The following is a 14,633-nucleotide window of genomic DNA, read 5'->3' on the forward strand; positions in this document are numbered from 1 at the left end:
CACAACCAGCAATGCCTCACAAAGGTAGTTATTTATCGTCAGTGCTGCCCCCGCACCCCTCAGCAATAATTCATCACCCTATACAATACTTACACAAGTGCAATTCTGCTTGGGGGAAACTTATCGACAGTTCTCTGCCCATCCCACCCCCCCCCACCACTTCTGAGAACACACAAACCTGAATGGCGGATAAGGTTACAACTCAAATGTGCTAGAATCATGGGAGTCCAACATGCTGCTGGGTCAGCTACTGAGCACCAACTTATTAGTGGGCTGTCCGCAAATGCAATCTTCTTATTAGATAAAAGAAGTCAATAATTACAGCATTTTTGAAGATGCTAGCCGTGACTTTAAGGGCATTTTCCATTCACAACCTTTTCTGCTTAGCAACAGGTGAAAATGAGAAGTAACAGGTACTTACCTGGAAAATGGAAAGGTTGGTTTTGGATGATGATGGAGCTTGGGCACTCATTGCCAAGCTATTGTTCTCACTTGATTCACACTCGTGAATTGTTACTATTTTCAGTGAAGGTGGTGAGATGTGCAAATGAGTTAATCGAGCATTCTTTAAATGGTGAAAATCTCCTTCAGTCAGAGTATACCTAAATGAAGAACGAAATAAAAAAAAATGTTTTCATTCTGTTTTGTCCCAAGTCATGGATTCCAATGTAGCTTTTGTGATTTTGTTTTTTTTTTGACAAGCCTGGTTATCACATTGTTTTAAGCTTAAACAGCAGCACAAGGTAATTGGGTGAATTCCACCCTCCTGTCCTCTCTCCAGGGAAACTGCACTGACAGGGAGTTTTGGTTGGACCGTTGAGCTACAGAGCTATAGTCCTATCCCTGACCTGTGCCGAGTGAGGTACTCCTGCTGGGAGTGTGGGATTGCGGACTTTACCTTAATTAGATATTACACAACACCTTATTCCTGAGACTGCACTGTGAAATGTGTCTGGAAATAACTGTAGGTGATAATAGTAGATAAACGTTTAGCGTGTTCATATGGTATTTCACTGTCACTATTTTAGTGGTGCCGTTAATCCATTTACTTCAAATGAGTTACTGCTTTGTTAAAGTGGCAAACAGAGAAAATATTACATAGAAGCATTAAGCATCTGTCTGTTGAAATCAGAAACAATCATTTTTGGGCTCTACTTCTTGAAGCTCTGGAACCCAAGCAGATTTAGAATTGGAAGGAGGAATACGTAAGTCACAATCCTTTTGGCATTACCGGTCAAAAGTGAAATGATGTAATTGCAGTGGCTATAATTTTGGAACACCAAATTGTTCAAATTTGACATTCATTAATGGCAATGTGCTGATCTCTGCATGGACAGAAAGCAGGGTGCGATTACTTTGTTATCATGCAACTGTCAATCTTTTAACATTTTTGATTACTTTTTGTATCCATGAACTGATTTTCAGTGAAACGTGGACACCAAAATCCATTTGATCCTTTACAGTTTTTAGCTTTTCACCCATTAGAAATATTCCATTTGGTCTTTCTTGAATCCAAAGTGAATTACCTTGAACTTCCCAACATTGAACAGCCTCTGCCATAGTTTTGCCCTCCACAATCTTGAGGTTCTCTATTGGGTGACCTCCCCATCCACACCCCCATCACCCAACCTTCTGAGTTTTAATAAAAATATTCCAATCTTTATAAGCCTCTGTTCATAACCACACCCTCCTCGCCCCAGAAACATCCTATTGATTTTACACTATATCTTCTCCACTGTTTTTGTAACCTTCCGAAGTTGGGGTTCCTGACAATGTGCTATATTTGCAATGCAGCCCATTTAAAGTTTGATACAAGTTCCATATAACATCCTTTCTTTTGCATTCTGTTCTTCCAGGTATAAACTCAATATTTACACTTAATATTCTTTACACGGGAACAGTATCTGCAGCCTATCTGCCCATCCAGCTGTCCTACCTATGTACAACTTCAATCTTTGTCATATTTTGCTGCCTCACTCAATTTAGTGTCGTCAGCAACTTCGTTCTTGTTCCCTCAATTCCGAACGTTAAGGTATTTTTTGTTTACAGTAAATCAGAGAAATCAGTCCATGGACATTCCTCAACACATCTTTGCAGTCTGATAAACTTCCTTTTACCCCTAAGAAATTTCCTCTTACATCCATACTAAAGCTTCCATTAAGTGTTCCCAGTGGTGTATTTAAGTGTTGGAAATTGAACTGTATGTGAATTAGAGGGTGTCAGTCTATGCAGTCTGCTTCCAGTTATTACGCAGATGTCAATATAATTGGAAGAAACATCTGCCAGCTGCAATACTGAATGACCCCTTATAAATCTTTTACTATAAGCCTTCAGTTGTCTACGTGAATCAACTATGACAGTATTTCCTCTGTGATTGGGTTCAGGCTGTAAAGACTGCGGTTAGTAGAAATGCAACCAAACTCTAGTCAGCATTCATCATTTTCTCTGAAGACCAATAAAAGATGGTTGACTTTCCTCATCCTTTCACATGAATGATACCAATGTTCCTTTAAAGGTGCTGTATTATTTCACAGAGAGAATACAGCATAATTTTCCAACAACCTCAAAGTTGTTACCTGTAATGGTTGCATAAAATCAACTGACAGTGAATATGATAAATTAATTTTTGAAAAAAAAAACATTTGGACAGTTACAAAACTGAGCTTTGAAAAAAGTATTTTGTTAGATTGCACAGGTTTCCAATACTGCAAAAATTGTTAGAAAAACTGCATCAGACTATAACCTCAATAGCACTAAACTGTCTAAGTAAATAAGGCAAAACTACTTGGTAACAACCTTTACTTACTTAAGAAATCTAACAGCGTTCTTACCCTGAGTGCATATACAGTTCTATAAAAATGTGATGTCTCTGTTCTCCATTAAACATATGAGCAACAATAGCACATTTCATCTGATATTTTGTTCCGGTGGGCAGAATTTAATGCCCCCCCCCTAGCAGCGAGTTTGGAGGCGGAGAGGGGCATTTAATCGGATGGGAGGATGCAGAGCGGGGATTGTGCTGCCTTCACACCCCTGCCCGATTTAGCCTGGGACAGGAGGGGCTCACTTAAGGGTCTCATCCTGCCACCGCTGGTATTCAACCAATGGCGGGTGGGGCAGGGTCGCCACACAGGGGGATCCCAAAGAGCAAACTCTGTCGGGTTCGCTTGCAGGTTCCTGGGGAGTGTGGGGTGGGGGGGGGTGTGCAGGGAACTTCCCTCATTCAAAGGCACTCAGTGCTTGATGGTGGGACCTGACGTCAGGAATGGGGTCCACGTTGAAAGCCAACCTTCTGCCGTTTCTTTCAACACCCTCCCGCCCAGCCAGCGATCTCTTCCCCCATCCCACCTGCACTCACCTGTAGCCTGGGTCCCTTGTCAATCCTGCACCTCTGGTGGGTACATTACCGGCAGCAGCCACGCCTCCTGGTGACACTGACAGGCAATTGAGAGCTGCTGGCCTCTGATTGGCTAGCAGCTCTCGAGGGGCAGGATTTTCACCTCAGAATCTTAAATGCCAAGGAAGGCCTGAGGTGGGCCGGTTAAGTGCCTGATGGGCACGTAATTCTGGAGGGTCTTCCCCAATGAATGTGACATGGGGTTCTTGCTGGTTCTCCAGCTGATGAGCGAGACCCCCCGTCACCAAAATTAAATTCCATCCAATATCCCTGGGGGAGATTCAGCAATTTGATTAAAACATTCAGGTGAAACGCCTCTGTCCACTATTTAACAAAACCAAGAGGCCGTTTAAGACAGGGGCCAGGCATTCCAACACTGCAGATGCTGCAGCCTAACGTTTGAGGTAAAGGAGAAAGAGAATGTCTCCATCTAGAGGTGGCCCCCTCAGCACTTTTCGAAAAACTGAAGAAATGAAATGGCCACAGTTGCTGGACGTCCATTATGGAGGGGGAGCACTTGCACAGGGTGGCCTGTGGCCACATCTATGTCCGTGCAGGTATGGCAGCCAGTGAGGGGGCCTCAAAGTGGTCCTGGAGCACTGAGTCCCGATCTGCCACTGGGAGGCCGCCTCCTGGCATCTGCCAAGCTCCTGACGCCGTGGTGGGGGGCGCAGAGGCCAACTGGAAAAATCTTGTCGGTCTCTGATCTATGGCTTTAATTGGTACCTTAGCTGCATTAACAAGCGACCCAGGGCAGGTATCTGTTCCCCACCCGACCCGGCACCCAGGAAAATCGCAGGAGTCGTGACAGCAGCAGGGAACCTGCACAGCTTTTGCTTTTGGGCAACTCTGCGCCTGCCTGCCTCCATTCCCACCCTATATCAGGGCAAAAATCCTGTCCCAGGCCTGATAACGTTGTTAGCAACAGCACACAAAGGAATTTCTTCCCTTTTGGTGTCATTTTTGCTTCCCACAGGGTGATCGATGAATTACCGTTAATAGCCAGAAAAAGATTGTCACTTTTGACTAGTGACTCACTAGGCCAAAATTTTACCTTCAGCGTCCGGGCGTAAAACGACCCGTGACGATGTCGGGCGTGTGTCCCGACGCCACCTCACACCGTCGCGATATTTCATTCGGCGGGCGCGCGCCAGAGTGGGCTGTGCGTCCGCCGATAATTGAAAGGCCTATTAAGGCCATTAACAAGGTAATTAAGTTGAAGTTTACGCTGACCGTCCGGCCTGACGGTCGGCGGGCAGGCAAAAAGGCCAAGCGGCCTTTCCATTTTTTAGGAAACCTCATCCACGAGCGGGATGAGGTTTCCTAAAGCTATTACCAATTAAATAAAAACCTTCTTTTGAAAATTAAAAACATGCCCCATCTCATGTGACACAGCCACGTGAGGGGAATATGTTTCGTTGAATTTTTATTGTATTTATTAATTATTTTCAATCTCCCTGAAGCAGCTCCGTGCCTCGGGGAGAATGAGGCACTCTTTCGCGCGCATGTGTGAACTGCGCGCGCCAGACCCTCTCTCCCTCCTCCCCCCACCCCCGCTCCCCCCCCCCCCCCGACCCGCACAGGTAGCGCTGAGCACTGCCGCCCGCGATCCACGAAGGGCGGGCCAATTCACATGACATCACAGCGCAGAGCCAATCAGGGGCGGCGATCAGCTTCCCGACCGACCCCCGCCCACTCCCACCGAGTCCCCACCCACACCCCACCCCCTTCGTGGGAAAAACTCAGACCATTATCTCACCTTGTAAAATAATTTACTTAATTCTTAAATTTAAAAACAAATATTTCTTTATAACTGTGCCTGTTTTTATATATATTTTTCTAAAGTGCCTTTAATTATTAATTGATTAATTAATTAATTAATTAATTAATTAATTAAATGATGCTGGATCTACAGATTTGCGGCTTAATTTTTTTTTCTCACTAGCTGTGATATTTGGGTTAAACTGATTCTGAACCGTTTTATCTTTTTGCAGCCACCTCTCGTGTATGTCAGCTTGGCTCAACAGGTAGCACTTTTGCCTGTGAACCCGAAATATTGCGCAGTCAGACATTTGAATTCATTATTTGAACTATTCCAATGTGTTTTTTTTGTTGGCTGGTCTCCCACTTTCCACCCTCCCTAAACTCAGCTTTTCCACAAACCCAGTTTGGTATCCCGACTTGCGCCAAATATCCTGCACACATCACTCCAGCGATCGGCTTTCGGTCCAGCGATGCCCCAGATTTAAAGTTCTCCCCTTGTGTTCAAATCCCCGCCCGCTCCCCGCCCCTCCCATGGCCTCTCCGTATCCTGTCTGAAACCCCTTCCAGCCTTTCACCATCCGAGACCCTGGTGCACCTTCAAATTCTAGCCTCTTGCATAACTTCGGTTTCCAATCTCGCATTTACTGGCAGCTGTGGCGTCACCTGTCCAGGCCCCAAGTTCTAGAATTCTTCCTTCAACCCCTCGAGGTCTCGACCTCTCGCTGCTCCTCCCCTCATCTGTGACCGAGCTTTTAGCTGACTGCCCTAATATTCCTTATGTGGTTTGGTGTCAAACCCTGTTTGATAACACCTGTGAAGCACCTTGGGACATGTTGCTACATTAAAGGCAATTTTAAATGCTAGTGTTATTATTATTATTTAAGCTTTGTTGCTGACCATCAGATTGAATGTTTAACTGCAGTCCCGTTTCCCTGTTTAGGTAGATGGTAAAGATCCCTGTGTGATTTTCAGAGAAAGGGCATGGATGCTAGTCTACAATTCTTCCTTAACCAACACACCAAAAAGAGATCAACTTTTCAATGTTATTAATGGTGAAGGATCCTGCTGTGCAAATCAAAACTGCCATGTTTGCCTCAGATGCTTCTGAGCGACATGACAAAATGCCACAAAAATGCAAGCCTTTTCATTCCTTTTAAACATTACCTGTCTGCCTTAGGTTCCAGTTCATTTGATTTCTCTTTTACTTTAGTTATCCTTTCATCCTTTCTCATTTATTTACAAGTCAACTAAAAACTCTGCAGGCAGTCTTTACAATAAATGTGTTTAACAAACTAGGTATGATATATAGTTTAGTGTTTTTAAATTGCTGGGCTAAGCTTTGGCTACATGAATGTAATTATTATTATTTTTAGCTTACGGCTGCCTTTGATTCATGCCCTCAGTCACAGAGAAGGCCATGCTTATAACATGACATTACTGGTTGTCAAAACAGTCAATCTTCAGACCTAACTGTCCGTTCAGCTATAGCTCTGCTGACAGCGGTTATCATAGTATTAGTGTGCGGCTGACCTGGATTCAAATTCGTTCAACAAGAACAGCCTGCATTTATATAGTGCCTCTAATCCCAAGGCACTTGATAGGGATGTTAACAAGCAAAATTTGACACATAAGAAGATATTGGGACAGGTAACCAACCCTTGCTCAAAGAGATAGGTTAGAACGAACATCTTCATGAAAAATGGACGGAGAGGGGGAGAGGTTTAGCAAGAGAATTTAAGAGCTTAGGGTCTTTGCAGCTGAAGGCATGGCTGCCAATAGTGGAGCAATTAAAACCAGGGATGCTCAAGAGGCCAGAATTAGAGGAGGGGGGTTGTGAGGCTGGAGGAGATTACAACAATGGGGAGGGATGAGGCCATGAAGCGAATAATGAAGATTTTAAAATCGAGCATTGGCAGATCAAGAGCCATTGTGGATCAACAAGTACAGGGGTGATAGGTGAACGGGACTTTGTGTAAGTCAGGACATGGGCAGCAGAGTTTTAGATGATTTCAAGTTTACGGAGGGTAGAATGTGGGAGGCTGACCAGGAGTGTGTTGGAATAGCCTAGCCTCGGGGTAACAAAGGCATGGATGAGGGCTTCAGCAGCAGATGAGCTAAGGCAGGGCTGAAGTTGGAAAATGTCAGTGGAGCTGGAAATAAGCCATCTTAGCAATGGTACAGTTAGGCAGCCAGAGCTCAAATATACCAAGATTGCAAGCGGTCTGGTTTAACCTCAAACAGTTGCCCGAGGATGGAGTTGATGGTTAGAGAACAGAATTTGTAGTAGGTACCCCTTTTTATTGTGTTCTCCTCCGAAGGTTCTCCAGTGCAATACAGAGTATAGCTCACAAAACAGATCAGATAATATGCACATTTTAAAACCAACGTGTTACTTTTCCACCAGTTTTTCTCCACTTTCTTCCTGTCCCCTCATCTTTCTTGGAGGATACCAATTTCTTATACCAGATATTGTCTTGCCAGGTGGCCATCACTCATGTGCAAGCCTTGAAATTTTTTGTAGGCAAGATGTTCACCCGTCTTGGGTATTACAGACAAGCCCAATTAGGTCCGCATCTGATGTTCATGCACACGCCTTTTCAGCAGGGTCATCAGGAGCAAGACCCCTGACCAATTTGCTGTTTTTATTTTTTGAAGGAAATGAATATTGAAAGGCGTGGAAAATATGTTTCATTGCTATTAATTTGAATTATTTCTGAAGACTTAGACTGGGAATTTTTAGCAGGGCTTCTCCCAACCCTGCTCGAACCAAGGCAGGAGATCAGAGGAGACCCCTCAGGAAGATGACGTAAATAGCCATCATCCGGCATTTCTCTGGGATGTTTGCTTTGTTAGTGAGAAATCAAGAGAATTCCTATGAAAATTTCAGGGCCTTACACAGCAGATTTATACAGCTGAAATGTGAATGTGAGAGCACTTTACTGCTACAGTGTTAGCCCTAACATTCCCTCTAAAGGGTTAAAAATCCCTAATAGAGGAAACCTGGATTGAGCCCGAGTCATGGAGTAAAATAAGCAGCATTATAAGTTATTATGTTGCGTATAAGACAGCGAGGTATCTCACTGTGAAAAATAACCTTGGTGCACCCTTTCTACCAATTAGAGTTTGATTTGTATTATGCTATTGGTTTTATCACAGTGCTTGTGACACCAGTTCACAGGGTCTGCAGCAGCTGTAAGTACTGGTAAATTATTGATAATTTAGTGTTTCCAAGAATAAAATTAAAAGAAGTACATTTGTAGGGTTAGACTTTTGTGATACATACCAGTTGAAGTTGAATACTTCAGGCCCTAATAATATTAACCTCTTCTTTACACAGCCAAATCGGTTCAGGGAGAACAAATTTCAGATAGAATTAACAGCGTAAATCTCCACTATTGGCCCGTTAAGAGCAGGGGACGTATTATTCCTAAGAAGGGGGAGGAAAAGCAGCCAGGGAGTTTGCCCTGGAGCTAGTGTCAGGCATCATCCATCAGCCATATTCTATGAGAAGACTGTAATTATCATATGGAGAAGAGGGAGAGCCTTAGAAGGGAAAGGAATAACTGGAACAGAACAAGGCGAAGACCCCAGGCGGCCTTCGCATTTTGCTTGAAACCTCATCCACGGGCGGGATGAGGTTTCCTGAAGGTTTTATTTGAATAAATACATTTTTTTTTTGACAATTGATAAACATGCCCCAGCTCGTGGGAAACTGTCACATGAGGGGACACATCTGAATAATTTTATTCTTTCTTTTATTCAAACTTTCATTTTGACCTTAATCTCCCTGATGCAGCTCCGTGCCTCAGGGAGGTTTCTGTGCCCTTTCTCGCGCGTGCGTGAAAGAGCGCAGGTCCCGACTCTTCCTCCTCCGCCCCCCCCACCCCCCACCCGCACAGGTAGCGAGCGCTGGGCGGGTCTCAATTGGCCCGCCCACGTAAAATGGCGGCGTGCAGCCGATGGCGGGCGGCGATTGGCTCTGCGCCTGCTCCCGGCCGGCTCCCCCGACAGGGAGAAAATTCTCCACCAAATGTTGGAAACCCGAAATAAAAATAGAAAGGTTGGAAAAGCATTCGGCATCTGAAAGTGAAAAATAACGTTTTAGGTGGCGGCCTTTGAGTTCTGAGGAAGGATCTCAACGAAGATGTTAATCTAACTTTCACTTGGACAAAGTAACTATGGGTGTGGGCTGCCTAAATTGTGTTTGAAGCAGAAATTCAGAGGTTGTTCCCTACCACATACTCTAAACAAGAAATAGGCTAGAATTATAAATGGCAATATGGAGTGGAATTTAACTTCTCCCCCACCCCCAGGAGTGGGCTAGAAGGCGGGGAAGCCAGTAAAATTGGATGGGATGGCAGGCAGTGGAGTGCCCATTGCCTTCCCAACGCCCCCTGCTTAAGTCAAGGGCAGGGAAGGTTTGAGGTCGGCCTTCCTGCCTGAAGGCCAACTGAGACCCTGAAGTGACCAATTAACGGCCACCTAAGGCCCTCATCAACACCACCACTGCTCAAATACCAGTGGCTGGGGCGCTGTGGGGGTGGTGATGGGGGGGGTGGGGGCGGGGGGTGCGTGTGTGCACCATGTGGTGATGTCTCTAGGGCCAGGATTTTGCCCTCGTCGGATGGGCGTGGCGGGTGGGCACAGAACCGGAGGCGAAACCAACTGCCGCCCGTGATCGGGGCCTGACCACGGTTTCACACTGGCGAGCCAATTGAGGCCTGCCCAGCGTGAAACGTGGCTTGTCACTGGCCATGAAGGTTGAGCGGGGGTGAGGGCCTGTTTGCCACCGGGTCCAATGGCAACCCGGTGGCTGGTATAAAGAAGGCCCAGGCAGCCCCAAAAAGGCTGCCAGGAAAGGACGTCTGGCTGCCGTTCTGATGATGCACTCGAGTGCGGCAGCAAATGCCAGGTGGGTGGGCAGGTCAGGTGGGCACTTGGCCACCCCGCTTTTCGGATGAGCACCTCGGTGGGCATTAGTTTGGCAGCTAGTATCTTGGTGCACATTGGTGAGGGCACTTCACACTCGCTTGAGGTGCGGGCGGAGGCAGAGAGTGCCCAGGGAGCCGGCAGTCAGAGGACTACTGGGGACCAGGATGATGCTCAGTCGAAGGCTGATGATGAACCTCTGGAGTCGTCCACTGGTGGCAGATGCTGGATGTCCAGCGAGATGTGCGGAAGGATCTGGTGGAGATCCATGAGGGTCTGTGTGCCATAGTGTCCGTTATGGAGGAGTCCATGCGGAGCGTGAGACTGCGTTGACCTCATGACCGAGTGCACTGCCTCCTCCATTGAGAGAGTGGCGACTCTCAGAGAGAGGCAGCTCCAGGGACAGAATTGGGGGTTCCTGGGGTTGCAATCGGACCTGTAAATCCTCACATAGGCACTGACCTCAGGTGGTCAGTGTCGGTGTGTGAGATGGATTGGGCACCCAGTATCCCAGCTAGGTGCCCATCCATCAATGGTGAGCAGGGAGGTCCAGAGCGACCTCATGTTGGCGCACGAGCTGCCTGTCATCTCTGCGGCTCCTCTCAGGGTGCTCCAGATGTCGGCAGCAGCTCCTCCACCCCTCTTCCAGTGACCGTGACATCTGGTGAGGCTGCGGTGACTAGGGAGATGCCAGCCGTGGCAGTGGCCGCTCCGCTCCCTCCCAGGCGGGGCCAGCACAGGCTCCACTGGCCAGAGGACGACCTCCAAGGTCATCAAGGGCAACAGGACAGCAGAGTCAGCAGCTGTCTCCAATGCCGGTGCCAGCGAGGGGGGAACACCGAGACGTAGCACCCGTAAGCATAAGTTAACGGCACCATGAGCAGAAGAGGGACAGGTCACAGGTGATTTTATGTTCATTTATGTTTAATTAATGTATACGGGTCTGGGAATTAAGACCAGAGAAGTTGATGTAAATAGTTTATAATTGTCAAAATTATATAAATTTTGCTTTTGTCATCATGGCCTGAGTCTGCTTCAGGTTTTTATTTTATTGATGCAGGGTACACCAGTGTGTAACGCTGGATGTATGTGGTGCTGAACTTTATTGCACAGGCACTGAGTGTTCTTTGTGTTCAAACAAAAAGGTCCTTTCAGACATCCGGGATGGAGGAGGCAGCCCTGGCATGTGTTTGAAGCTGATCTTTGATAGCCTAGCAGAAGGAGTGTTGGATCAAGACGTCCCTGGTGTCCCTGCATCCCTGAAGGTTACCGAGGTCTGCCTCCACACCCTCAGCATCCTCCTCACCGAGCTCCTCTTCTGACTCAGCACTGGACTCATCATCTGTGGCCTGTGGAGCTGTGTCAATATTCTCTACCTCCAGTGGGTCTCCCCTTGCCAGTGCCAGACTGTGGAGAGCGCAGCATGCAACCACTATCAGTGACACCCACTCTGGGAGGTATTGTAGTGCTCCCCCTGAATGTTCCAGGCATCAGAAGTGCATCTTGAGAAGAGCTATGGTCGTCTCTACCACTGCCCTTGTGGAGGCATGACTCGTATTGTAACGCTGCTCTGCCTCTGTTCTTGGGTGCCGGAGAGGCGTCATGAGCTACCTCTTCAACGGGTAGCCCTTGTCACCCAGCAGCCATCCATCCAGTCGGGCTGGAGCACTGAAGAGCCTCAGCACCTGGGAGTGTCTCAGGATGTATGCATCATGGGAGCTGCCTGGGTACCTTGCACAGACTTGTAGAATCAGCATCCTGTGATCACACACTATCTGCACGTTCATGGAGTGGAAGCCCTTCCTGTTGATGAAGGCACCCGGCTGACCCGCTGGCACCTTAATGGCCACATGTGTACAGTCAATGGCACCCTGGACGTGTGGGAACCCAGCAATCATTGCAAAGCCTCTGGCTCGCTCAGCCTGGCTGGCCTCGTCCATACGGTAAAGAATAAAGGTCAGTACCCGCCTGAACAGAGCTTCTGTCACCAGCTTAACGCAACTGTGGACAGCTGATTGGGAGACTCCACACAGATCCCCCACTGAGCTCTGGAAACAGCCAGAGGCATAGAAGTTGAGGGCCACTGTGACCTTCAGAGCCGCTGGCATTTGGTGTCCACCTACACAGTCGGAGCTGATCTGAGGTGTATAGAGGTAGTTGCATCGCTGCCTGTAAACCCTGGCAGCAGGATAATGGTGTCTTCTGTGACCCCTTCCGCCTTGGCCTTCCTGTTGGCCCTGTGCTCCTTGTGCCTGCGCCTCTCCTCCCACAGGCCCCTCCGCTGGAAGCTGCATTGGGACACCTGGCCTCCTCTCCCTTCTGCCCCTCTCTTCCTCCTCAGAGGAGATGCCTCCAGCTGAGAGCAAAATCCCCATTTCCAGGGTAAGGGAAGACTGTCTGATACCTGGAAGGGTCCACATGGTCTGAATCCTCCCTGGGCCTGGCAGACAGCAAGGAGTCCTGAAATGAGGCCTGGAAATGCTAAGAATGAAGCCCCGAACAGAGATGAAGCTACCAAGTACCAATAAGCAACCAACTGCGAGCTATCTCCAAAACTCCTCACTGTTCACACTGGCAATGCTGCCAACCCTTTTTATCCCACCCTTGGATGAGGGTTATGAAAATGTCGGCTGCCCGCCTGCCTGTTTTGCCTGTGCGACGAGCAGAAAATCGCACAGGCAAGGAAAAATCGAAGGCAATTGAATTGTTAATGGCCTTAAGTGGCCTGTTAATTAATGGTGGGCGCTGCTCCGGCCTCCACGTGTACCCACTGAACGAAATATCGCGCGAGTGCGCATTGATGTCAGGACACTCACCGGCCGTCATCGCGCGCTATTTTACTCCCCTTCGGGTCGGGCGTGTGCCCTCCCGCGAGACGAAAATTTCTGCCCTAGGTATACTCTGCCCAACCCACTCACTTCTCTGGGCCTCTTGCAGTACCACCAGCGGCCATTGCTCCCAGTGGCGCTGCTGGGAGTGAAAAGCTGCCTGCCTTTTGATTTGCCGGCAGCATTTGGAGGCGGGCTCTTTGCCTTAATGGCAATGGGAAACAATGGGAATTTGTATTCAAAGGGGAAAATATGGATAAAGGAGAGGAGGCTGTGTGCAAGGGGAAGCATTCTAAGATCTAAAACACACGTGAAACGCCTTCAGCATCTAAGCCTCAAGCAGCTGCCTACAAAGAACTGAATTTAAGAAAACTCACTTTGAATCGGATTGTTCACGGTATTGTGTTTCTTTGCCTGGGTCTTTTAAAATCTATTTGTTTTACTGTTGCCTTAATGAAAGTGTAACTGGGAGTTAGGGGATTTAGAAGTTATGGCAGTAATTTGTAGATCTATGTGTGTACTTAACAAAAGTTTAATTTAGTTTTGTAATAAACCTATAAGACTCAGTGGTCTTATTACTACTGAATTCAAGGCACACATCTTGAAAGTTATACAAATTGCAAAACAGTTGTGGCAGTTGTTTCAAGTTTCCCTTTGGGATTTGAACAGCTCAGCATTTACCATCAGCTGTGCCATAACACTTTTGTACTCTATGCCCCCATTGATAAAGCCCAGGATGCCATATGCTTTATTAACTGCTCGCTTAACCTGTCCTCCCTGCTTCAATGATTTATGCACATACACAACCAGGTCCCTCTGCTCCGGCACCTCTTTTAGAATTTTAGCCTTTATTTTATATAGTCCCTCTGCATTTTTCTATGAAAATAAATCACTTTGTACTTCTCTGCATTAAATTTCATCTGTCACTTGTCTGCCCATCCCACCAAATAATCTATGCCCTTTTGAATTTCTACACTATCCTCCTCATGGCTTGCAATGCTTCTAAGTTTCTTATGTTCTGAAAATTTTGAAATTGTGGCCTGTACACACCAAGGTTCAGGTCATTAATATATATCGGAAAGAGCAGAGGTCCTAACACTGATCCCTGAGAGATTCCACTATAAACTTCCCTCCAGTCCAAAAAACAATTGTTCACCACTACTTCTGTCACTCAGTCCATTCTGTGTCCTTGCTGTTACTGTCCCTTTTATTCCATGAGCTCTAACTTTGCTCACAAGTCTGCTGTGTGGCACCTTATCAAATGCCTTTTGGAAGTCCATGTACACCATGTCAACAGCATTACCCTCTTCAACCCTCTCTGTTACCTCATCAAAAAGCTCAAGCAAGTTAGTTAAACATGATTTTTCTTTAACAAAACCATGCTGGCTTTCCTTAATTAACCCACATTGACTATTAATTTTGTTCCGAATTATCATTCCTAAAGCTTCCCCACTGTTGAGATTAAACTGACTGTCTATAGTTGCTGGGCTTATCTTTACACCCTTTTTTGAGCAAGGGTGTAACATTTGCAATTTCAAGTCCTCTGGCACTGCCCCTGAGTCTAAGGAAGACTGGAAAACTATTGTCAGTGCCTCTGCAATTTCCACTCTCACTTCCCTCAGTGGCCTGAATTTTTCCGTTGGTGAGCTGGGAGCAGGGCCCGCTCGCCGCGGGGATTATGACATGGGGTGACGTTGGGAGGAACCCCCGACATC

General features: G+C 46.9%; 1 protein-coding gene across 2 annotated transcripts in view; it reads right to left on the reverse strand.

Moving 5' to 3' along the window:
- Window positions 1-14,633, reverse strand: part of cbarpb (CACN subunit beta associated regulatory protein b) — a 195,765-nt gene that overhangs the window by 56,316 nt on the left and 124,816 nt on the right. For both annotated transcript variants that reach the window (XM_078555946.1, XM_078555945.1), the window contains exon 6: window positions 422-602. In XM_078555946.1, the coding sequence (XP_078412072.1) occupies window positions 422-602 (181 nt within the window). The remainder of the gene's footprint in view (window positions 1-421; window positions 603-14,633) is intronic.

The sequence above is a fragment of the Cetorhinus maximus genome, chromosome 13 (assembly GCF_964194155.1).
Source record: "Cetorhinus maximus chromosome 13, sCetMax3.hap1.1, whole genome shotgun sequence".
NCBI classification, from domain to species: Eukaryota; Metazoa; Chordata; class Chondrichthyes; order Lamniformes; family Cetorhinidae; genus Cetorhinus; species Cetorhinus maximus.